At 36.3% G+C, this 24,539-nt stretch overlaps 1 protein-coding gene across 11 annotated transcripts; it reads right to left on the bottom strand.

Moving 5' to 3' along the window:
* Positions 1–61: 61 nt before the first annotated feature.
* LOC137733770 (ATP-dependent DNA helicase Q-like 4A) lies at positions 62–24,195 on the bottom strand. 11 transcript variants are annotated; one of them, XR_011068529.2, is made up of 26 exons: positions 9,682–9,891; positions 9,478–9,593; positions 9,219–9,389; positions 8,293–8,350; positions 7,704–8,135; positions 7,225–7,389; positions 7,007–7,137; positions 6,384–6,762; positions 6,164–6,295; positions 5,752–5,838; positions 5,530–5,657; positions 4,949–5,069; positions 4,700–4,851; positions 4,464–4,599; positions 4,092–4,215; positions 3,948–4,018; positions 3,757–3,825; positions 3,307–3,435; positions 3,048–3,206; positions 2,843–2,923; positions 2,599–2,760; positions 2,435–2,490; positions 1,689–1,818; positions 1,235–1,334; positions 955–1,032; positions 62–881 (listed from the first exon to the last, which is right to left on the bottom strand). XR_011068529.2 is itself a non-coding variant. In XM_088697642.1 (26 exons), the coding sequence occupies exons 4-26, from the start codon at positions 8,344–8,346 to the stop codon at positions 479–481; spliced, it is 3,474 nt and encodes a 1,157-aa protein (XP_088553768.1). In that variant the 5' UTR covers positions 8,347–8,369; positions 9,219–9,389; positions 9,478–9,593; positions 9,682–9,896; the 3' UTR covers positions 62–478. The 11 variants fall into 11 exon arrangements, 9 of the variants coding, with proteins under 9 accessions (XP_088553768.1, XP_068329052.2, XP_068329055.2 ...); XR_015964539.1 differs by having other exon boundaries at positions 955–1,036; positions 1,240–1,334; XM_088697642.1 differs by having other exon boundaries at positions 1,240–1,334; positions 8,293–8,369; positions 9,682–9,896.
* Between the last annotated feature and the right edge of the window lie 344 nt (positions 24,196–24,539).

Here is a 24,539-nt window from a genome sequence, read left to right as displayed (position 1 = left end):
AGCTAAATATGGTAGAGAGCTTGCATGTCATTCTACTAAAGTCGTGAACAAAAGATCCAGATGAAACGAAGAGAGCTTGAAGGTATGTATTAGATGGTCTCTTTAATCAGATAGGCTGATACATTTTAGGCTGTTTGTACAACGCTTGTTCTCGGAAGCTCCCACCTCCGACGTCCGCCATCATTTTGGAGAACCAATGGCGGGAACCCTTCTGCGGCGTCCACCTTCCACTACTCTCATAATTTGTACATTATACTAGTTCATATGGTTGAACAAACATTGTAACTTTCCGATAATAAACATAAATACAACAACAAAATTTACAAATTACAGAACTATTGCATATAAGACATGATCTGTTAGAGGGAACACAACCTTGTCCCAACAGCTGGAAATGCATGGTCGTCGGAGGAGTCTCACCCTCAATTTTCCCAATTCAATCCAAAAGAAAACATCGCTGTGTATGACCATATTGACCCTAATAAAATTTTACCGTTGTCGGCCCATTTCCCGGTGTTGACCACTGTGGCAGCACTCTTCCGCCACCGTTCTGATTGGTTTTCATATCCGGAGCATTAGCTTCAAAGTCATAACCAGATAAGTCTAATTCATCATCTATGAATACGCTGTAATCTGGCTCCACATAACTATAGGCCTCAATAGTTTTGCTCTGCTTCTTTAGTGCCATTTTCTTCAATCTATCTGTGCTTTTGAAGTCGTCATCTTCAACATTTTCCTTCCGATCTCTGTTACCATCTCTTTTCCTCTTTATATCATTGCTGTCATTGCTACCGCTGCTTATTTTTTCTGTTTTGAAGTATTCCTTTATGGCAGCTTCAATTGTTTCAAGTATTCGATCTCCATATCTAGCCGCCTTAATTCTGCATTAAGCCAAAGAAGTTCAGTGTATTGTTTTTTGGGTAGCAGCAGATAACCATATAACTTGAAACTTACTGGGTCATGCCATTTATCTCAAGGAGTTCATCCTTCGTTCTAGGCATTCTGATGCTTATGTTTTTAATCGTGGTATTCCTGACTCGAGAAAAATGGCAACTAATAAGGAAATATCTTTAAGGTCGAAGGGACGAATAGAGGCATGCAGTGACACCCTGGGATAAAAATTCCAACTCCGAACTAGTAGCAAATTTCCGAAATTACTTTTCATTCTCTCCTCTGAATACAAACTAGTATTGAACAGATTTATTCTATTGGGATGAGGAAAAAGAGTAAGAACCTTACTGAAATATGTGGTGTGCCATGACCCCATCACCAGCTTCTCTAATGAGATTAGTTCGAAGCATTTTCAAAGCAGAAAATATTTTTGTATACAGAACCTGTAATGGAATTTCATATAAATATATGAATTGACGAAGGTCGACTTAGCGGCCATGGTAGTCAGATATTTCAACAAGCAGAATAGGGTATGATGAAAAGAATAAATATGCTTTGTTTTTGTTAGGAAATATGCATTTTTATGTGTCTTGCCAACATATAAAAATAAAATATGTATCTGCGTATGCCTGTAATATGTGCGCATCTGTTCCTGTTTACGGCTTAGGTTTCAGGCTAAAGGTCAAGGTTTGGAGTTCAGCCTAGCCAGAAGAGAAACTGAACGAAAAAGAGAAATATATAAAGACCAGACGACCTCTTCAGATCCTATATAATGCATCTAAAATCTATGAACATACCAAATCTCCGTTTGATTGAGGTTGTTCAGTGCCAGTATGTGGAGGGCTCTGCATCCCAGATGTCAGTAAGCCTTTAGCTGAAATCGCTTCGGAGTTTATCTGTTTGGAAGCTTTAAAGGTGGAAGGGAATCTACAACATATTTAAGACATCAGTCAATATTATTGAGTGCAGTTTTATAGGGCAGAAAAGTAACAAAAATTTACAGACTTCGATTGACATTCATAAGACAAAAACTGTTTAAGTGAAAAGAAGAATATCATAGCACATTATAAGAACAAATTTGATAAAAAGTAAACGATGGTTGGAGTACAAACATGATCATCTCACTTTGAAAGAATTTATCCATAGCAATGAATCGATGATGAATATAAACCGTGTAAGATATCATGCAAGTTTGTGAAAGCTTTCTAATAGCAAAACTTGAGAAGCATCAAAGCTTAGAAAACAAGACAGCATAGAATGTGTTCCAAACAGATTCTAAATTTTTGAGACGCAGTTTAGGGGAGACCAATCAAACTGAATGGGAGTGGGGGGTCCTTTGAACATGGTGGATCTATCACAAGTCCGTCCCCAACTGACAGTAATAGTATTGGACACACTGTACATGCATGGTCAATGGATATAAAAACAAGTTCTTAAGCATCTAATACAAAGATCTTTGACATATTAGTACAATACTCGTATGGAAATTGCAAAATTAGTGGTGACAATAAAATCAAATTATGGTATGACTAAAAATCCAAACCTTATTAGAATTGTCTTCCTGCCAGAGAAAAGTTCGAGCACTTTCAGTTCATTAGCCTGAAAAAAAATGAAACATGTAATTACTATACAAAAACTAGCAAGCAGCGATGACAGTAAGTGGTATTTTCTTGCCTAGTTTTGCTTGAACCGAAGGATTACAAGTACCTTAAGTATTGACGATATAGATCCATAAACATCACTTTTCTTGACTTCCTCAACAAGAAGGTCCTCAGTAACAAGATGACGTAATACACGAGAAGCTTCACCCTTGGCTAGATGTTTTCCAGCTCCATGCAGGCTCACAGTCTGATGCCTGTGTTTCTTGACCTAACAATACAAATATAACATTACAATCTATAAACGAAAATAAGATAGAAAGGACTGTACATTTCTTAAAGTTAAAGCATACAAATTGGTTTAAGGAGCCCCTGTAGACTTCTAGAATATGAGATGACGAAAACTGCTGCCCTGTTAACTTCACCAGTTCAACCTGAGCACATGTGGCAGAAGTCAACACACAGACAATGCAAGGATTTGCAAACTGTTGCAAGGAATTGAAATTCATCAAAAGAAACATTTGCCAACATCTCCCAACAATTATTATCGTTACAAACCAGTTGCTTTGCAATCTCAGTGACATCTTTCTCACTGAAAGTTCTAATCTTCAAACAATTATCACACGTCTTTTTGCAGGTTGCAGAATCAAAGTTTTCTCCAAAATGAATAAGCTGTAGAAGTCGTCGGCAATCAACATCATTTTCACAATAACTGACCTGCAAATTTTTAGATCATTTTATTTAGTACATATGTCTTACAAAACAAGAGGTATGCAATATTAAATCTCAAAACTACACATGAAGTCAAATCAAGTACCATGTGCAAAAGATTTTCGGTGTTTGTTTCCAGTACTCTCCCAGAATTAGCAGTATTGATACGATTGTATCCAGATGCCAGTGGGCTTTGCCCTACAACTCCTTGACTAATCATATGCTTCACTCGAATCTGCAAAAGAACTATAGAGATAAATGCAAGCAGAGAAAAATTAAAAATAATGAACATATTAATCCCTTACATTTTTTAAGATGATCAAATTAAACAACCCAAATGTAAACACTTTTATTTCCTCTTTCTATTTGCATTTATTTATTGAAATATTGAGTTAGGCACCCAAACAGGTGTTGAACTGGCCACATCACCCTCCACCTCATAACACTGACGAGAGGACGTGCCACTTCTACAGGCCGTTCACATTCCAATGCTTACTAATTGTCCCAACAGAACTGACAAGAATCAAGTAGACATAGTTTTACTACTCCAACTTACATAATCACTGTAACTGTAATACAACACACAAGATGAATGCTGACCATCTCTACCAGCTCGACCACACTCCTGAAACATAGTGATGCAGTAAGCTAAAAGGAATTATTAATCTAAGCTTCCCACGCATAAACCATCACTCAGAAATAAGTAGAAGAACTTTGCTAAATTCCATAATTTAAACACTCTGATACCTGATGGTAGCCTTCAATAGACTTTGGCAGAGAGTGATGGATTACAAAGCGGACATCTGGCTTGTTGATACCTGAATTCCAATTCCAATATTGGTAACGGTGCCCTTTGTTAAGCGAGGCAGAAATCAGCAAAAAATAAAGTACCCATTCCAAATGCCACTGTAGCACATATAACATTGATTTCATCTTTACTCCACTGCTTCTGGACAAAGGCACGCTGAGCAGGATCCATACTACCATGGTAAAATGCTGCTTTATGGCCACATTCCTGAACAACAGATACACTCTCAAGAAAAAACTAAGCAAAAAGAAAGTTAAAAAAATTCCATCACATCAAAAGTCATAGATTACACAATTAACAAACAGTAGATACATTTTCAAGAAGCTTCAAGCAATAAATGATTATGCAACAATACAAGACTTTCCATCCATAAAATATAGAAAAAGAAGTTAATGTAAACATAAAAAGAGCATAAGACTCCATTGAACTACAAAGGGAATATGATAAAGTCAAACCTGTAATCTTTCAGCAACTTTTTCACAGTCCATTCTTGAGAGACAATAAATTATTCCACTTTCATCATAATGATTTTCTTTAACGAACTTGTCAATGTCATCAAGACACTTCTTAGTCTTGGGAACAACAGAATACCTGCGATGTACAGAATGAATTGTCATTTCAACTTCAAATGACAGTTTGGAAAAAGTGAATATTTGAACATAGTAAAACAGATTCTTTGTTTAATACTCGCCGTAAATTTGGGCGATTATAACTTTGCCGAAAAACAATGCAGTTAACAAGACCAAGAGCTCGCACAACATCTTCTTTTACACTAGCGGTTGCAGTAGCTGTTAAAGCTAAAACTGGAGTATTTGGGAACTTCAGTTTCAAGATACCAAGAGCCTGGGCATTTTAAAGAATAGCTTGACATTAAAATGGTGCAACAATCAACAAGAAAATTCCCATTGCCATGGATTTGAATACTTTTTAAGACCACAACCTGATAATCTGGTCTGAAATCATGCCCCCACTGACTCACACAATGAGCTTCATCAACAACAATCCTAGCAAGCAATTGACGAGCATTTAAATTCTCCAACTGCCATAAAAGAGCATCACTTCTGCAGACAAGAAAGATTGGTTTCTTAAAAAGTGATGCAGGACTCAGTACTTACACTATAACAATCGTTCAATTTGCAATTGCAACAGAAATTATTATAAGGCTGGGTATTCATGTTAGTGATTCAGAAATGACCTGACAAGGTCAAGTAACAGAAGATAATTAAATAAAAAGTGTTTAGTGTTCTCAATGACTCCAACAATAAACAGCCAGAAATAAATGCCACTTAACATTCCCTAATTAGCATACAGCACAAATTACTTATTTCAGTTGTAAGATATATTTGTCATGTTCGACTACTGAAAGAGCCAATTCACATATAGTAGTTGTAAATAACACACTTGTTAGTTTCCAGTACCTTTCTATTGACACCATACCTACCAATAAAGTGCAGTTTTTTAAGTATCTGAGGGAATACAAATGAACAATGTCTGCAAGCATATTAGATAACAAATACTCACTTAGCAACTTTCTCTGGGGTGACATATAACAGCTTGTATTTACAATATTCATAATTTAGTTCTCTAAGTATTTCCTGTTGTTCAGTCCACTCCATATTGGCGCTTAGGTAAGCAGCGGGAATGTTTGCCTAGCACATGCCAGAACAGGACATAAGTATACATTGTAATAGATACCAGGAAGTGAAACAGTTAAATGAACTAAAGGATGGAGTGAAACATTACCTGCAATAAATGCATTATTTGATCTTGAATAAGTGACACAAGGGGAGAAATAACCAATGTTATTCCTTGACAAATTAGCGCAGGGAGCTACAAGATACATAAACCCAAGTAAACCCTTTAGTATAGACAGTCTAATGTCTACTTTACTGTAAAGAATGAGACTACTCTACAAGGAACAAATGATGGAGATGCAAAGTACTTGGCCTACACATTGATGGATGACACAAATGTTGAAGAGCTTGTGGTAAAGAAACTGAACCAGTAAACTAAGCATGACCATACAAATAAAGACTACAGACTTAAGATGACCAAACAATATATCTGCTCCTATGTGAACAGTTTATATGGTAAGCCTTAAACGGATATGACCATATCTCATAAGAGGTTCCAAAAAAAAAAAAAAATCTTTTACCTGATATGTCAAGCTCTTACCCCCTCCAGTTGGCATTAAAACAAAAACATCATAGCCACTCATCGTAGCATTAATGACCTCTCTTTGGTTGAGACGGAAAGAGTGATTTCCAAACACTTTCTTGTTACCATCCTGAAAGTGGTAGCAGTAGAACAACAATTACAAAATAACAATGAAAGATAATACAAATATGAAATATGAAAATGACCTAGACCAGCACCTCCAGCTTTTTGGTCCACGGAAAATTATCACTACTCCATTTTTTGTCCTTGGAACCTTCAATGTAGTTAACTTCAACAATCTTTGAAATGCATGGTTCCCTCTCAACAGGACAAGATAAGAAACCAAGCCTATCAACAGAAGAGAATGAAACTGATGATGAATTACATCTTTCATATCCTCCAGACTCATTATGTGGATGAACCTGTGAATCAAATCTCATGGGATCAGTCCTGAATGCAGCTGCTTGAGGTGTTTCACATTGGAAAGGCCTGGGAGTTGCTGTTGATGCAGAAAAATGTGACTTTCGTCTTTCTTCATCCAATGAGTTGTTACACAGATATTTCTCAAGCTGCTGAATCTGCTTATTAAGCTGTAACCTAACAATGGGAATTCCCTGTTTTCTTTTATCTCTTTGTAAAATATAACAAATAATAATAAATGTAAAACAAACCAAAAATCCAAAAATAACATTCTGAAGCATGCATGACTTGTAGTAAACCAGAACTTTTTCCGCCAGTTCTTTTCTTTCACTTATTTATTTTTATCCACAATTCCCTCTAAAAAGATCTACCTTGACTCTAAAGGAAATCAAATCAAAATGAAAGGGGGCGGTATGCAAACCTATCTTGGCGAAGCTTATTTATTTGTTCTGGGCTGAGGTCATTAACATCATCAAGCAGTTGATTTGATATGATAATTAGGGTATCCTTCATTTCCTGCAAATGACTTCCAGCTTCTGGGCAACGTCCTATCTGTCTCAGATTCAGGAATTAGGCACATTAAGCTGCCCACATGATTAAATGGAGCCACAAAAAGCAGAATATGGATGATAAGCATACATTAAACCCATGATTGCAATTTGAACACAATTCTGGTGGCAAACTAGTCGCCTCTTGTCTATTATCTTTATCTATAAAGGGAGTAATGGGTGGAAGCTTGGAAATTGATGGTTGAGGTGTGCAACTTGATTGGTACTGTTCCACTATCTGGTCAACATCAATATTCTGAACCAAAGTAAATGAGTTCAGCGAAATCAACATTTGCTTGAACAAAGACACCACAACATAAGCCTTCGGTAACATAGAAACATAACACCATGTTCAAATTTTACACACAAGCAGTCCAAATGATATATAACCAGTAACATGGATTGACTAGAAGCAATTAAGTCACCATACAAAATAGCACTTAGTAGAACTGTAACAACCACATGCTAGTTAGTGAACTTCCATCTAGATCTTTACGGCAGTAGCCTTATTCAACAGATATTTACAAAAACTTTTGCAGAGTCTAAAAGACTAAAACAGATATGAATTACCTCAAGTATGTCATCATCATCGTCGTCCAGGTCATTAACAAAAACTTCTGCAGAGTCTTTCCCTTGGCTGGTATGAACACTATTGTTGCTAAGTGATCCATCCAACACCCGAGCATCAGAACTGTTGACCATAGATGCTCTGACCTGACTTTGCCATCCAAGATTTTTTCCTGCATCTGCAACATTAAAATTACTTGATGGAAGCGGATTGCCAGAACAAGTTGCTGCTTCACTGTTCCTGGTATTAGTTCCATTAATGTATTGATGCGTTTGCATATGTGCACGACTCTTATCAATGTTGCATGAGCTTGGCAAAGCAGTTCTTCCAACATCAGGACAATACTCGGCACTAACATCCTTAACTAGAAGAGTTTTTCCAGGTTTTAGGTAGTTCCTACAAGAAATCTGAAGATTGGAAAGGGCATGCCAAGCCTGCCAAAATTTTCCCATTCAGAAGCAAAAGCCAAATCAGAAAAACTATGGCAGGAAAGGGCTGGTAGAACCCCAGTTTGTTTAAAATATTGAAAAAACCAAATAACCAAGTTAAAACGACAAATGAGATTGACTACCCTTCATCCAACACGTTTACCTTTTGAACTTGTGCACTCTGTAATCTTTCAGTATTCTGAATTGGACAAGCCATTGAGCTAAAAGCATAAAGAGAACCTTTATTAGAAAGAAAAAAAATAATATTCAAATAGACTCAAGATACATACCAGGTTAAATGCTTTGAGGTAGTAGTATCGTTAGTTGTATAAAAATCCATGTCTACCATCAAGACCAAGGAGTATCCAACAGTCAGAAATGATTGATTCAAGGAAAACAAAAAATGGAATTCACAAAGGCATCCATTCTTAAAATGATATTATATATATATATATCACAAACAGTGGCGGCTTTGGGCATGTGCAATAGGTGCCCTTGCACAGGGCCCCCAATCTTAAGGGGTTCCTAAATGATGATATCATATGTATATATGTACCAACTTGGTTTCCGTAAAAAGAATTCATCTTAGGGAACTTTTTTAGGATTTGTATGTGAATAAGAGAATAATGGACTCCATCTGTATTAGAGGAATCACTTTTATGTTTCTTAGTTTGGTTCTGATGGCTTAGCTCTAAATTGTGTTTTATTTTCATGATTACTGTTGATTTGAACTCTAATTCACAAGTAATAATACTCTATTTAGATACCATATAATACAACAATAGACATATAAATTAGCTCCGCTATAGCGGGACTTTTTTTATGCAGGGATACATACCCCTAAAATCTCAGAACTGGCCCTGATCACTAAGATAGATGAAACTTAATATTAGCTGAAACAAACAATAAATTATGCAACTAACAAAAAAACAAGAGCTATATTTCACCCAAGCAAAAGACCACAATCACCAAATACAAAAACTGATGTCAAGTTGTCACCAAATAACAAGTAATCCTCAAGATCAAATGAAATAACAGTACAAACAAAACAAACAAAAATGAAAGAAAACGCGTATAACCGCGACATACCCGGAAACCATTGCCTCTTTGGCAAGAGGTTTTTGTGTTGGCAAGGAGAAAATAAAATTTGAACTCAGAAAACAATGCGGGCACGAGAAATTATCCAGCGCGTTGACATGTTCCAACAAAATAGCTTTAACAGGCGTCTGGGCACAGAAATCTTGACCCAGATTGGGACGACTGCAGATACCCAAATTCCGAGTAAATAACAATGGAAGCAACGGGAATATATTGCAAAGTAAAATGGCTATTTCTTTGTTCCTCTTACTCTTGCTTCATATGAGGTGCCCTATTCATTGCTCCAACACATTTGTGTATTCGGCATCAATGGAGCTTCTTCGCGCCAAAATCTGCTACGGTTTGAATCAATCGGCGACGGGCTTTCTGCAAAAAGGACAAAGGCGTTGAAGATGAGGAAAATATGGCAAATTTGACAAGGCTGGAAGTGGGATGATAAGGGAAAAGTTTATACCTTGAAAATTGCAACACTCCGAAGACGCCCTGCTGAAATGAAACCCTAGAAACGCTTCACATTTGAATGCGGAGTGAGGCACCTGGAGACGTACGGTTCTCTTGGGTGGTCGATGCTACGGCAACTCAGAGATAGACAGAGAGAGAGAGAGAGAGAGAGTAAGCGCTTCAAGAGAAGGAGCGATTATTAATGGCGGGATACATTTCTTTTGCTTCAATGAGACTTGTTTTTCGTTAAAACCAAATAATTTGTTTGAAGTTATACTTTCAACTCTATTTTTAGTTGAGAAATTTTATTTGGACTCGTATAATATATTTTTACATTAAATTTAAATTTTAAATGTGAATTAGTTTTTTTTTTAATTATATAATTATTATTAAGTACAAATGTAATTAATAATAAAATTAATATTTATCAATAAACTCACTCTAAAATAATAAAAGAAAATTAATAAAAGAGGGTTTGAAAACTTTGAGTTTTAACGATAATTACAAAATAAAGAGTAAAATGAATAGTACCATGTTTGACTTTTTAGTATAAAAATATGATTTTTCGTTAAAATAAACCGTGAACTTTTCTTTAAAACTTTCAAAAATAAACCCTGCCTTCATAATATGTTTATCCTACTTTCATTTCTACTCATCCTTTCATGCAATTTGGTTTCCTCGAAGGTTTATGCATATACCGCTTGCCCCATCTCTGTCCAGCATTTTTAGCAAATATTATAATTCCACGTTTGTCTTGTCCTTTCATGCAGTTTTTGCAAATATTATTTTATTCCTCATGTTTTCTCTTTTTTACTAGACATATAAGAGCAACTCCACCCCTATCCACTTTGTGCCAGCACCCAGCCCATTTATCCACTTAATTGAACAGTAACAGACTCAATGAACAGTAATAGGCCAAAGCATCTCCACCCCAAAAAAAAATGTGCTGGCACCTAGTCTAAAAATGCGCTGGCACAAACGATCTCCACCCCTACAAAATGCGCTGGCACCCAGTCCATTTAAAATATTAAATAATTTTTTTATAAAATAATAAAAAAAAATAGTTTTAATTTCGGATAGGATTTTTAACCAATCTCGTCACGCCACGTGTCATTATCCGAACGTACTATTTTTTGAATAGATTTCCGCTAAGATTTTCAACCAATCCCGACAACCCACGTGTCACTTCCTGTTTACAATAATTTAGGCAAGATTTCGATAAGATTTTTAACCAATCTCGTCACGCCACGTGTCATTATCCGAACGTACTATTTTTTGAATAGATTTCCGCTAAGATTTTCAACCAATCACGTAGTGCCACGTGGCATTGTCCAGAACCTCATCTTCTTTTTTTTTGTCCATATAAACCCTACATCCCTACATCCATCCTCACACTAAACTCAATCCTTTTTTTTAGCTCAGAATTCTTCTTTATCGTTTTCAAATCTTGAGTTCTTACAATGTCTTCTTCAAGGAGAGCGTATAAACAGTTGCAAGAGCAGCAGAAAAGGTTGTTGGCACAACAGGAAGAATTGGTCAATCTTGACCAAGATGGAGGTGGAGATGAGGTCTTCGCAATGGAGGAGGATGAGGATGATCACCATAGAAGGCGGAGGGCCTCACATTCCCGCCGTATCATGCAAGCTATGGGTCAGATAGCCAAACCCGAACGTGCGGCAAACATCGATAGAAGAAGGGAAAGACGAGGTAAAGATCTCTTGGAAGATTATTTTATTCCCAACAGCGTTTACCCTGATCATGTTTTTAGACGTCGTTTTAGAATGCAACGAAGTTTGTTCGCTAAAATCATGAGTGATGTTTGCAACCATGATCCATATTTTGTGCAAAAAGAGGATGTTTTTCATGTGCTAGGTCTTCTTCCTGAGCAAAAAATTACGGCTGCCTTGCGAATGCTTGCATATGGAGCATCTGCAGATCAAGTGGATGAGATCGCAAGGATGGGAAAAACAACGGTTCTGGAGTCCCTGATGCGGTTTTGCTCTGCAATTGAAGCCCTCTACACCAATGAGTACCTTCGGCAACCCACGCCAAGGGACATGCGAAGGCTTCTGAGGAAGGGTGAGATGCGAGGCTTCCCTGGCATGATTGGAAGCATCGACTGCATGCACTGGACATGGAAAAACTGTCCAAGTGCGTGGCAAGGAGCTTATGGCGACAGAAAATGAGCCAAAAGCATCATTTTGGAAGCGGTGGCTTCTTTTGATACATGGATTTGGCATGCTTTTTTTGGTGTTCCAGGAGCTCAGAATGACCTAAATGTCCTTGCCCAATCTCCAGTGTTTGACGAACTGCTACAAGGGCGTGGGCCGAGATGCACATATTGGGTTAATGGTACTAAATACGAGGGACCATACTACCTTGCAGATGGTATTTACCCAAGGTGGTCAACATTTGTCAAAACAGTGCCACACCCGCAGAGTGAAAAAGATAAACACTTCGCAAAGTGTCAAGAAGGGTGTAGGAAGGATGTCGAGCGTTGTTTTGACATCCTGCAAGCTTGTTGGGCCATTGTCAGGAGTGCAGCTAGAATGTTTGATGTCGAGGCTCTTCGATCCATCATGATGACGTGTATTATTCTTCACAACATGATTGTTGAAGACGAGTATGATTATGATGCCGTCGATGAATACGAGCCGGATCCGATGAACAACTCAAGAACACAAATCTACTATGCTCATGACCGGACCGAAGATCCCGTGCAACACGAGCCGTTGGAACGGGATGGACGTTACAATGAATTGATCGTTCAACGATACACTTCATTGCAAGAGCCATACTGGCACATAGCCCGCCAGAATGACTTGATTGACCATCAGTGGAGATTGCACGAAGGCGAAGATAATTAAAATAAGGCTTGTGGTTGAAGAATAAAGTGTATTGTTTTTTAAGTGATCTTATTTAGTGTGTTTGCTTTTTTTTTTAAGTTTAAATGGTGAGGTTATGTAATTTTATTTGGTGTTTTAAGTTTAAATGGTGAGGTTATGTAATTTTAAGTTTAAATGGTGTTTTAAGTTTAAATGGTGTTTTATGTAATTTTATTTGGTGTTTTAAGTTTAAATGGTGTTTTATGTAATTTTATTTGGTGTTTTAAAGTTCTAAAAATAAATAAGAAATTAAATAAAGTTCTAAAAATAAATAAGAAATTACATAAGAAATTAAATAAAGTTCTAAAAATAAATAAGAAATTACATAAGAAATTAAATAAAGTTCTAAAGTTCTAAAAATAAATAAGAAATTACATAAGAAATTAAATAAAGTTCTAAAAATAAATAAGAAATTACATAAGAAATTAAGTAAAGTAGTACAAATAAATGTGAAATTATACAAAGTCTGTGGAGTTAGGATATGTGGTGCTAGGATCTTGGTTGCTAGGATTTCTGTAGCTGGAACCCCCTTGACTTGTTTCGGCATCTCTTGCACGCCTCCTTCGCACGACATCTCTTTTTTCTGATGTCCAAAAATATTTTGAATTCGGAGACAGTCCTACTAGAGACTTGTTCATAGTGTCACGATCTGTTTGAGCCATCCTTTCTTCTCTAAGCATCTCATTCTCTCGATGAAGTGCTTCTCTAATCATCTCGTTCTCTCGATGAAGTGCTTCTCTAATCATCTCGTTCTCTCGATTAACTATTTCTCTTTGTCTCTCAGACGCCGCATCACGAGCCTCAGTAGCTGCAATAATTGCTGCCACAGCAGCAGCTTTTTCCTCATCTCTAGCCTTTTCCCATGCCATGTTCATTTCACCTTGACGAGTAAGTTCCTCCATATATTTAGTGTAGTCATTTTTGGAAGAACTACCTTTTTTCTTTGATGCCTTTTTACCTTGAGGCCTGAGGGACTGACGAGTCGGTTGGGTCTCTGGCACTTGTTCAGGTATCCCTTCTGTGTCTTCAAATGTGTTGGCTTCTTGTTCGGCTGTGTCTGCTTCTGGCGAACTGTGTAGACCCATACCGTGCATGACAACTTCTGGACCGGTTGCCACAATTTGGTATTTAGGGCAATCTTTGACAATTTGCCAACATTCCCATTTGTTGAATGATTTGTTATGGTTCTTTGCATTGTAGAATGCTTGTGCTTGTCGTGTCTGTAAAAATTACATAAAAATTACATAAGAATTGTGGAATGCATAAAAATTATATAAAAAGTACAAAAAAATTACATAAGTATTTGGAATGCATATTACACAAAAATTACATAAGAAATTAAATAAGAATTGTGGAATGCATAAAAATTATATAAAAAGTACATAAAAATTACATAAGTATTTGGAATGCATATTACATAAAAATTACATAAGAAATTAAATAAATTAAAATAATCAAATCGGGTGGAATGCATATAAATAAATAAAAATATTGTTACCTCATCCGCTAAACTTGTCCCACTACGCAAATTACCAGAAGCATGAGAGAGGGCGTTTTTCCAACAAGTAAAGGATGCGTTGAGTTTTTTCCAACGACCTTGAAGACCTTGACTAGATCTGGCATCTTTTCCATGTACATCGTTGAACGATTTCGTAATTTTACTCCACATTTCTCGCTTATCCATCTCATTACCCGTAATCGGGTCATGAGTAGTGCGAACCCAACATTCACACAACGTAACATCTTCACTGAGCTTCCACGAAGTCATTTTTTTCTCTCAAAGTGTACAAAATATTCAAATGTAGAAAGTGTAGAAAGTGTAGAAAATATTGAAATGTGGTGTAAGGTGGAAGATGAGGGTTAGGTATTTATAGAAAAAAAAAATTAATTTTTTAAAATTTTTCTGTATTTTTTAAAAAAATTTTGACATTTTTTAATTAATTTTTAATAAATTTTAATGTTGTAATTAATCTGGACCGTTGGATTTGAAAAATAATCAAATCCAACAGCCAACACGCTGCCACGTGGCCAACGGTCAAATTTCTGACCGTTGGGCCTTTTTTTTTTTTTTTTTTTAATTTTTGGTGAAATAAACGTGGACCGTTGATCTGTGATCGGACGGTCCAAATTAAAATTTAAATTTAAATTTTTTTTACCGTTGGAAATCCAACGGCCTACAAAAACTAGCCGTTGGAAATCCAACGGCTCTAAGGTGGCCACGTAGCACATTCCCGGACTCATGCAAGTTGGCCTGCACGCGGGCCCCGCCGCCTGCAACGCCTGTCGGCTACTCGCCCCGCAACCCGCGTGTGTTGCACGCGCCAAGACACAGACCGGGGAATGGGTCTGTCCATTTTGGGCTGGGCTGTTGACTGGCACGGGCTGGGTGCCAGTCAATTGCACGGGCTGGAGCAGAAAAATGTGGTGCCAGTCCATTTTCTTCACTTGGTGCCAGTCCATTGGGCATGGGCTGGAGTTGCTCTAAGGAGAAGTATACAGAGTAGCAACGTTTTCTCTTTTTTACTATATATATATATATGGAGCAGTATATAGAGGAGTAGCAATGGCATTGAGTAGATGAGGGTGGAGGCTGAAGGATTTTCACCCTTTTAACCTAATATTCTTTCAAATTTGACAAAAAAAAAAACCCAGTATTCTTTCTGGATATATTTTTAAATAATTTGAACTTTGTTTTTAACTTTTTTGCCATTGCTGCATATCTAGACTTTTCAACAACACAACAGGCCCTACAATCTAAAGGGGAAACTAAAAAAGAAATTATTTTTAGTATATGGAAGATTTATAAACAAGTAGAAACTTCACCAAATTATTCAACTTGCCCACAGAAGTCGAACTCCAAAAAGCTTTCATAATTCCCATAAAGAAACTTCACCAAATTATTCAATTTGAGATTTTATTTTCTAAATAGGTGTAACGATAAATTTACGTTTTGAATTGGGTTTGTGAGGTTAGTTTAGGTAGTAAATTTGGGTTCAAAGACATATTAAGTATTTAATTAAAATAATATGGGTGTAGAAAGTAAGTTAGGTGGAGAAATAGATTATATGAATTCAAATAAAATTTCCCTTTTTAGTTTCATTTTAATTAATTATCGAATTTTCCCTTGAATTTTAATTATATACTTTTATTTATGGCCCATTGCTGCTAAGAGAAATTATAGCAATATAACTTTAATTTAGTTGGAGCAATGGTTCCTCAACTAAAAATTCATGATCATTAGTTCTTTAACTAATTCATCAAAACATGCAACTATGTTCATTTTCGTCAACTCTATCAAAATGAGTCATGTTGGAATGACCATTGCTACAATTGGGTTAAAGTTGAAGAATCATTGCTACAATTTTTCTCATTTGGTTTTCCATATTTGCCGCTTGATTTAGTCTCATTTTGACGAAAGTTCTGACGGAGTTTTTGAAAATGTCCATAGTTGCACATTTTGTTGAGTAAAGTGACCAATGATCAGGAATTTTTAGTTGAATAATCATTGTTCCAATTAAGTTAAAGATGAGAGATGATTAATACAATTTCCTTTTGAGATGAAATCTCTCCACTTTTGCTCCACTATTCAGTTAGTTTATGGGCATTTAAAATCACAAAAATAAAATAAGATTAAAAAATAAAAATTCAAATTTAACAAGAATTAAGGTACCGTTTGATACATAAACAGGACGAAATAGGTGTGCATGCCGAAATGAGTCAATTGTTCTTTTCCACATTTGATACGCTCAGAGCGGAATAGAATGAAAAAATTAAATGGCCAACTTATCCTTGCTTATTTATGATATATTTGTTACATTGACACTTAGTATTAATATTTGTTGGTAAGGAAGAAGTTTATTATGTTCTTCTGGTAACACTGTATTTCTGGGCAGTTATTTCACATTCATCGCAGCAGCCATATTCCCTTAAGCTTATGAGAAGGAAAATTTAAGAAATGATTCATTTTCTCAGCCAAAAGAAATTGGAGTCATCTCATGAAGAAGGTAGTAAACTCTAAAAATTATGATTCATAGATGCATGATCTTGCTGTTTATTTTTAATGATATGTTTGTTGTTTGAGGTTGATGCATATTACTTTGTTCATTGTAATTATTCTTCTGAATGTGAATACGTATTTGTTTTCCTATGACACATGATACTAAATTAATTCATTTGTATTATTTTAATCTTGACGGGATGCAAAAGAAGAAATGAAATAGGATCCTCTCTTGAGCAAATGCTTGGCATCCTCATGACCCACGAACACGGACTGTTGGATTTTGATCAAACGATTATAATTATTATAACTTTAGAGAAATCCTGTTTATAGTCGTTGAATCAAAATCTAACGATCCGTGTTGATTGGTCATGAGAATCCCGAGCATTTGCTCTGGAGATGATCCTATTCCAAATTAGTAATCAATTGAAAATGATGGTGGACAACCAGAATAAGGGATTGCTAGGGTGCGCACTTCGAGGACGATATTTTGATGAAAGACAATGTTCTGTTGCTCTGCTTGGAATCGAGTTGAAGTTCCCCTATTTTACAACAGGATGTGTTATGCACATATTTTTTTTACTTTTCATACATTTTTTTAATTTTAAACTGTCAGATTGAATAAATTGAAAAATATCATATAATAGAAATTAATAAGGACTATGCGAGAAGTAAAAAAATGGTGTATAGATATATAACCCATTGAGATCTCTAAAACGTGACCAAATTTTCTGCCTCTAAGATGAGTGTGGCTTATCTGGCTTTAATTATTGATTGACATTTGTTTATAAACTTCATTTTTCTTAACTTTGTTTTTATAAATTTAATGTGTGTCAAACAATAATTAAAGGCAAAGACCACACCCATTTTGGGCATATAAGATTTGATCTCCCCATAGACCATGTGATAAGACCTGGCAAGTGCGAGATTTTTCAATGCGACTATAACACGGATGATACATCATATGTAACTATACAAGTGGAAGGCTACTTATATTAAAAGATTAACAACTTAAAAAAATCAAATTTGTATTCACTTATATAATGACATGCGGTATACCACTCGTATTCCAAACACAAAGAAAATTTTCTCTTATTTTCATAATCCAATTGCAATCTATTAATTAACCAGGTCAATGTAATTGCTACTTGCATGCATGATTAACGTGTGGGATCCACTGAAACGCACCCATACCACACTATGTCACTCTCACACCAACCAAAGGAAGAGGAACCTCTCCGGAGCTGGTTCCACCGGAGCCTCTAGATCCTCCTCCTTCCTCTTATTTCTCTGCAGGTTTTCGACCCCCGAAGTTGGCGTCGTGCTGCCCTGGAGTGGACATCAGTTGGAGTCGGCGTCATGGGCTCCCTGGAGCTAGTTATCGGAAACCTTCAAGACCACATAGTTAGCGATGACTACTACGACGTTGCTGATAACTAGCTCCGGGGAGCCCACGGTGCCAATTCTGGCCAGCGCCCACTCCGAGGGAGCACGACGCCGACTCTGGGGCCCAAAAAAAGGATCAAGATTCTCTCCTGAGTAAGCCCATCGGGCCGTTCAAATTTTATCTAATGGTTACAATTTTTAGAATGGCCCCCTGTTTGTAGCTGTTGGATAAAATTTGAACGACTCGATGGACTTACTCAGGAGGATCCTCACCATTAGCTCATGAGAGGATCCTGATCCACCAAATATTAGGAAATCGTCATTGTCAGTTAAATTATAAGGATTAAGACTCTATGATATGTTTAAAAAAAAAAAAAATAAATAAAAGAAAAAAAAAGAAAGAGAGATTATGATTAACATGTGGGGTCCACTCAAATATTGACCAATCATCATTGTCAGTTAAATTATAAGGATTAAGACTCTATGATATGTTTAAAAAAAAAAAACGAAAAAAAAAAAGAAGAGAGACTGTGATTAACGTGTGGGGTTCACTCAAATATTGACCAATCGTCATTGTCAGTTAAATTATAAGGATTAAGACTCTATGATATGTTTAAAAAAAAAAAAAAAAAAAAAAAAAAAGACTATGATAAACGTGTGGGGTCCACTCAAATATTGACCAAAAGTGTGTCAAGTCGTCTCTTGTTCTTCCTCACCTCCTCACCTCAACACTTTCTTTGAAGGACAAAAAAAAAATAAAAAGGTGTTAGGGGTTAGAAAATGGCAAGAGCTTTGATCGGAGGGGCTTTTCTCTCCTCTTCCATCCGGTGGCTGTGCTACAAGATTGTTCTGACGAGTTCATGGACTTGTTCCGGTGGAAAAAAAAACTTAGCATTCACTTAACTAAAACTGAAATTGTCATAACTTCTCAATTTAATTAAGATTTAAAATCAATAAAATTGGTCCATGAGCTGAGTTTATCCACCATCAACCATTTTAATTATTCTATGAAAAATCTTTGTTATATAAAGATAAAACGACAAAAATACTCTTAATTTTGTCAAATCATTCTGGGTCACATTTTATTAAATTAACGTTTTTTTTTTGTCATTTTAGTTTTTATGTAACATAGATCTTTCAAAGAATTATCAAAATAATTGATGCTAGACAAATTTAGGGACCACTCTATTAATTTCAAATCTCAGGGACCAAAGTAATGAATTATGTAAATCTTAGGGACCATTCTAGCTAAAATGCCAAAAAAATCTTTTTGTCAGAAGTATCTTTTAGATCTTCATGTTTAAAACTTTGGTGTTTCATAAGTCTCGGAACATTTCTATTTTTTGGCTTTCCATTTTTTTTCATTCATCAGATTATCTATATTGCTCAAAATTTATAGAAATTGTATTCCTTTCTTTGCTCTTCATGCTCTTCAATTTAACTTTGTAAGAAATGGTTGTTCTCGGGGGTTTTCCTTTTAATATATTTTCTTGCTTCAAAAAAAAAAAGAAAAAAAAGAGAGAAGAAACTGGAGTCATCATCTCACGAGGAAGGCAATAAACTTTGAAAAATATGATATGTAGATGCATTATCTTGTTGTTTGTTTTCAACGATATATCTGTTGTTTGCCGTTGAAGCATAGTACTGATAACATCCTTTATTGTAATTATCATTCTGAATATGTCTTTGTACGACGCATGATACTAATTTAAATCACTTTTATTCATTTTAATCTCGACAGACTGCAAAAGAAGAAATTGGTAACCAATCAAAAAATGGGTGGACAACCAGAAGAAGGGATTACTGGGTGCCCTTGGAGGACAAAATTTTGATGAAAGGCGTTGTATTGTTGCCTACTGCCTACTGGGTGCCCTTGGAGGACATGATAACATATTCAACAAAAGATTCCAATCATAGTCTTAATTAATTGGGTGATCGAACCCAGGAGCCAAATCCCAACACGACTTCTAATATCAAATTATCAACAGACAACAGGAATTGCCGGGCGACCCACACTCTCACACCAGCCAAACCAACTACCAGGAAATTGTCAGTCAAATTGTCAGCCAACCCAACAAAATTTACCTTAACTAATTGTTTTTGAGTCACCGGTTTTTATTTCTTTTCTTTTGAAAGGGATCGGTTAATTAAAAAAAAAAAAAAAAAAAAAATATATATATATATATATAAAATAAAACTTAAATTGAATTTTCTAGAAATTTTAGCAAGTGTTTTAACCTTAGTTAGAGAAAAAATTTATTGACCTAAGTTGAATAGAATAATTGTTTCAGTTAACTATGTTAGGATATGAAATGATTATTGAGCTTTGCTAAAATATGAAGGGGAGTGTTAGCAACCTTCTTATTTTAACCTTTTCACTTCTACTCATGCTACGTGCATTCCACTAGCATGTAAAACTAAAAATTTAATTACTTTTTGGTTGACAAACTAAAATTTTAAGGAAAATGCTATGGAGAATATGTTTTTAGACAATATTTTGTAAACTACATGATGTGACAATTGATAGCTAGATATCTTAAGAATTGCATAGCATCGGATGTAGCACTACTATTTAATTCCTAAGACCATCCTCAATGGTTGGGCTAAAAGCCAAATATTTTAGCCCGAAAAATTTAGCTTTTAGCCCAGAAACAACTTTTCTACTCCAACCGTTCTAGGCTAAAATTTTAGCCTGAGATTATTAAAAAATGAATTTAGGCTTTTTTTTTTTGTTAAATTAATTTTTTTTTTAAAAAATAAATATGTAGACTATCGTAAATTAATTTTATGAACATTTTAATCTAAAAAAAATTTAAATTCCGATAAATATTGGGTGGAGTCCACTCCGATTTCTGGGCTAAATTTTGGGGGGAATTTGGCATTGGTTTAACATTTAGCATTTAGCCCAAATTTTCCCCTTGGGTTGGAGTGGGTTTGGGGGGAAATTTTGGAGAGTAATTTGGCTTTTAGCCCACTATTGGAGTTGGTCTAAGGGTGGAATAACAAAAACAATAACTCATTTATTATGCCAGAGTAGACACAACTTTTGAAGAGTGCATCCATTCATTCATTTCGTGCCAAAAGAATAACATACCCTACATGACAAACTTTTTAGGCCTATCATTACTAAGTGCGGGTTTTATCATTACTTAGTGTTGCCTATCATCTCATTCATTCATTCATCAATATTGTCTCTACTTAACCATTTATTACTAGATGTAGATTTTATCACAACCTTAGAAATATTTAGTGATGAACATTCCACATAAGTTGTATATTATTTTGTTATTTCTCTGACACTTTGTACTTTATGATCAATTTCAAGTTAGTTTATCGGTTAGTAAGACCATCAATTACTTTAGTTAAATTCCCACTATAGTATGAAGGATTCAATCGGAACACAACCAAAACTTATATCGCAAAGTTCGTGTATTGTATCGATTGTCTAATTCGTCCCTCTTTTAAACGAGGCTAATTACACTGAATCAGTCTTCTGAGGTATATAACAAAACCAAATAGGAACACAAAATGCTTATGCACTTTGTAATCCTTCAGTATTCTGAATTGGACAAGCCATTAAGCTAAAAGCACAAAGAGAACCTTTGTTTGGAAAAGAAAAAAAAATCCAAATAGACTCAATATATACCAGGTCAAATGCTTTGAGATAGTAGTATCATTAGTTGTATAAAATCCATGTCTACCATCAAGATGAACAAAAAATGGAATTCACAAAGGCATCCATTGTGATATATAATATATAGGGTAAAGTACAAAAAACTACCTTAACTATTGATGTCAGGACACTTTCATACCTCATCTTAGGAATTTGTGATAATGTCATACCTTTCGTCAGGTTGTCTGTCATCTATTCCGTTAAGTAGTGACGTGTCTTAAAAAAATTAATTAAATATTAAAAACTAAAATTATAAAATCATTTAACATTTTTTTTTTACATGGGGACCCACCCCTTATCCCCCTCACCTTTCTTCCCTCATCCCATCTTCCCCCACCCCAAATCCAGATCCCACCCGCTTCTGTCTTCCCCTAATCCACACCCCAAACTCATCACCCTCAACCTTCTTCCCCACCTGTCTCCCCCGAACTCACCACCCTCACCTTTCTTCCCCATTTCAGTCCCCAATTTTTAATTTACTCAAACAAATCAAATCCCAATTGGAATTTCACAAATTGGGTGTGCTCTGTTGCTACCCTTTTGACACCTCTGCCTCGTGCAATCATCATTTTCTTTCTCCCCTGTTCCAATCCCAATTGGAATTTCGCAAACTGGGTGCACACCGTGACGCCGTGCTTATGTGTCCATGGATTGCTTCATCGCAGTAGAGGAATTAGAGCGGGAAAGACGTTGGACTCGTCGATCAAGGCGCGATTATCAACCCGATTCTTCACTAAAAGCCTCAGCTTGACCGCTGCAGATTGCTTCATGACAAGCGACGACGATTGGAGGCCGTCGACGCAGATCTTGATTGTCGGCTGAAGATCTTCCGACGAAATGCTCTTGATGATCTCGGTCGAGAAGTTCTCCCTTTGCAAAAACCCTTGGCATGGCTCCGATTCTGGCGCAGCCTCAGATAATTTAGAGGTCAGCGCGTTTTTCGACAACGACAAGCTTGCAAGCCATTTTAATTATCCCGATATGTCGCTGCTGCAGGCGGAGAAATCATTGAAGGCTTGGGATAGATAGAGGTACTCCTCGTCGGAAGACGCAGACTTACGGGTAGAGCTGTGGGTGCGGAGGGCGAGCTCGCCTAGACACATGTCCACGACCGAATCGGTCAAGTTCTCGGAGACGAAAGGTTTTCGGCGTGGGTGCAGATGACGAGGTTCATGAAGTTTAAGGCTTGGAGTTTGCGGACAATGGCAGAGCCGACAAAGCTGCTGTTGCAGCGTGAAAGGGAGAAAGGCAGAGAGAATACGGGAGGAAAGATGAGAGAGAGAGGGGAGGGATAGCGGTTCTGGGCACGGCGAGGGAGAGCGAAGTGGGGATGAGATCTGGGTTTGGGGTGGGGGAAGACAAGAGGAAGGAAGAAAGGTGAGGGGGATAAGGGTTGGGTCCCCATGTAAAAAAAAATGTTAAATGATTTTATAATTTTAGTTTTTAATATTTAATTAATTTTTTAAAGCCACGTCACTACTTAACGGAATAGATGACAGATAACCTGACGGAAGGTATGACATTGTCACAAATTCGTAAGATGAGGTATGACATTGTAAATTTTAAAAGATGAGGTATGAAAGTGTCGTGACACCAATAGTTAAGGTAATTTTTTGTACTTTACCCTAATATATATCTATCGCAAACAGTGATGGCTTTGGGCATGTGAAATAGGTGCCCTCGCACAGGGCCCCCAATCTTAAGGGGTTTCTAAATAATGATATCATATATATATATGTACCAACTTGGTCTGTGTAAAAAGAATTCATCTTAGGGATGTATGTGATTAAGAGAATAATGGCCTCCATCTGTATAAGAGGAATCACTTTTGTTTTTTAAGTTTGGTTCTGCTGGCTTAGCTCTACATTGTGTTTTATTTTGATGATTATTGTTGATTTGAACTATAACTCATGCATAATAATACTCTACTTAGATGCCTTATTAATAAACTATAGACATATAAATTAGCTTTGCTACAGCTGGATTCTTTTATGTAGGAACCCGTACCCCTAAAATCTCAGAACCAGTCCTGATCACTAAGGTAGATGAAACTTAAAATTAGTTGAAACAAACAATAATCGTGTAACTAACACAAACACAAGGACCTGTCGCATGATCATGTTCAAGACAGGAGGTAAGAAAGAAGTGAATAGATAAGATGAAATAACAGTACAAAAAACCAAATAAAAATGAAAGAAAACACGTATACCAGGAAACCATTGCCTCTTCGGCAAGAGGCTTTTCTGTTGGTAAGGAGAAAATAAAATTTGAACTCAGAACACTATGCGGGCACGAGAAATTATCAAGTGTATTGACATGTTCCAACAAATTAGCTTGAACAGGCATCTGGGCACAGAAATCTTGACCCAAATTGGGATGACTGCACATACCCGAATTCTGGATAAATAACAATGGAAGCAACGGGAATATAATGCAAAGTAAAAAGGCTATTTCTTTGTTCCTCTTACTCTTGCCTCATATGAGGTGCCCTATTCATTGCTCCAACACATTTGTGTATTCGGCATCAATGAAGCTTCTTCGCGTCAAAATCTACTACGGATTGAATCAATCGGTGACGGGCTTTCTGCGAAAAGGACAAAGGCGTTGAAGATAAGGAAAATATGGCAAATTTGAGAATGCTGGAAGTCAGATGATAGGGAAAAAGTTTATACCTTGAAAATTGCAACACTCCAAAGACACCCTGCTGAAATGAAACCCTAGAAATGCTTCACATTTGAATGCGGAGTGAGGCACCTGGAGACGTACAGTCTTCTTGGGTGGTCGATTCTACGACAACTCATAGATAGACGGAGAGAGAGAGTAAGCGCTTCAAAAGAAGGCACGGTGATTAGTGGTGGGATACATTTCTTTTGCTTCAATTAGACTTTTTTTTTGTTAAAACCAAATAATTTGTTTTTGTCAAAATAAAT

This window comes from Pyrus communis, chromosome 7, assembly GCF_041283825.1.
Source record: "Pyrus communis isolate YQ-2024b chromosome 7, ASM4128382v1, whole genome shotgun sequence".
Lineage (NCBI taxonomy): Eukaryota > Viridiplantae > Streptophyta > Magnoliopsida > Rosales > Rosaceae > Pyrus > Pyrus communis.
Note: the sequence above shows the minus strand (reverse complement) of the source record. Positions and strands in the feature narration are given on the sequence as shown.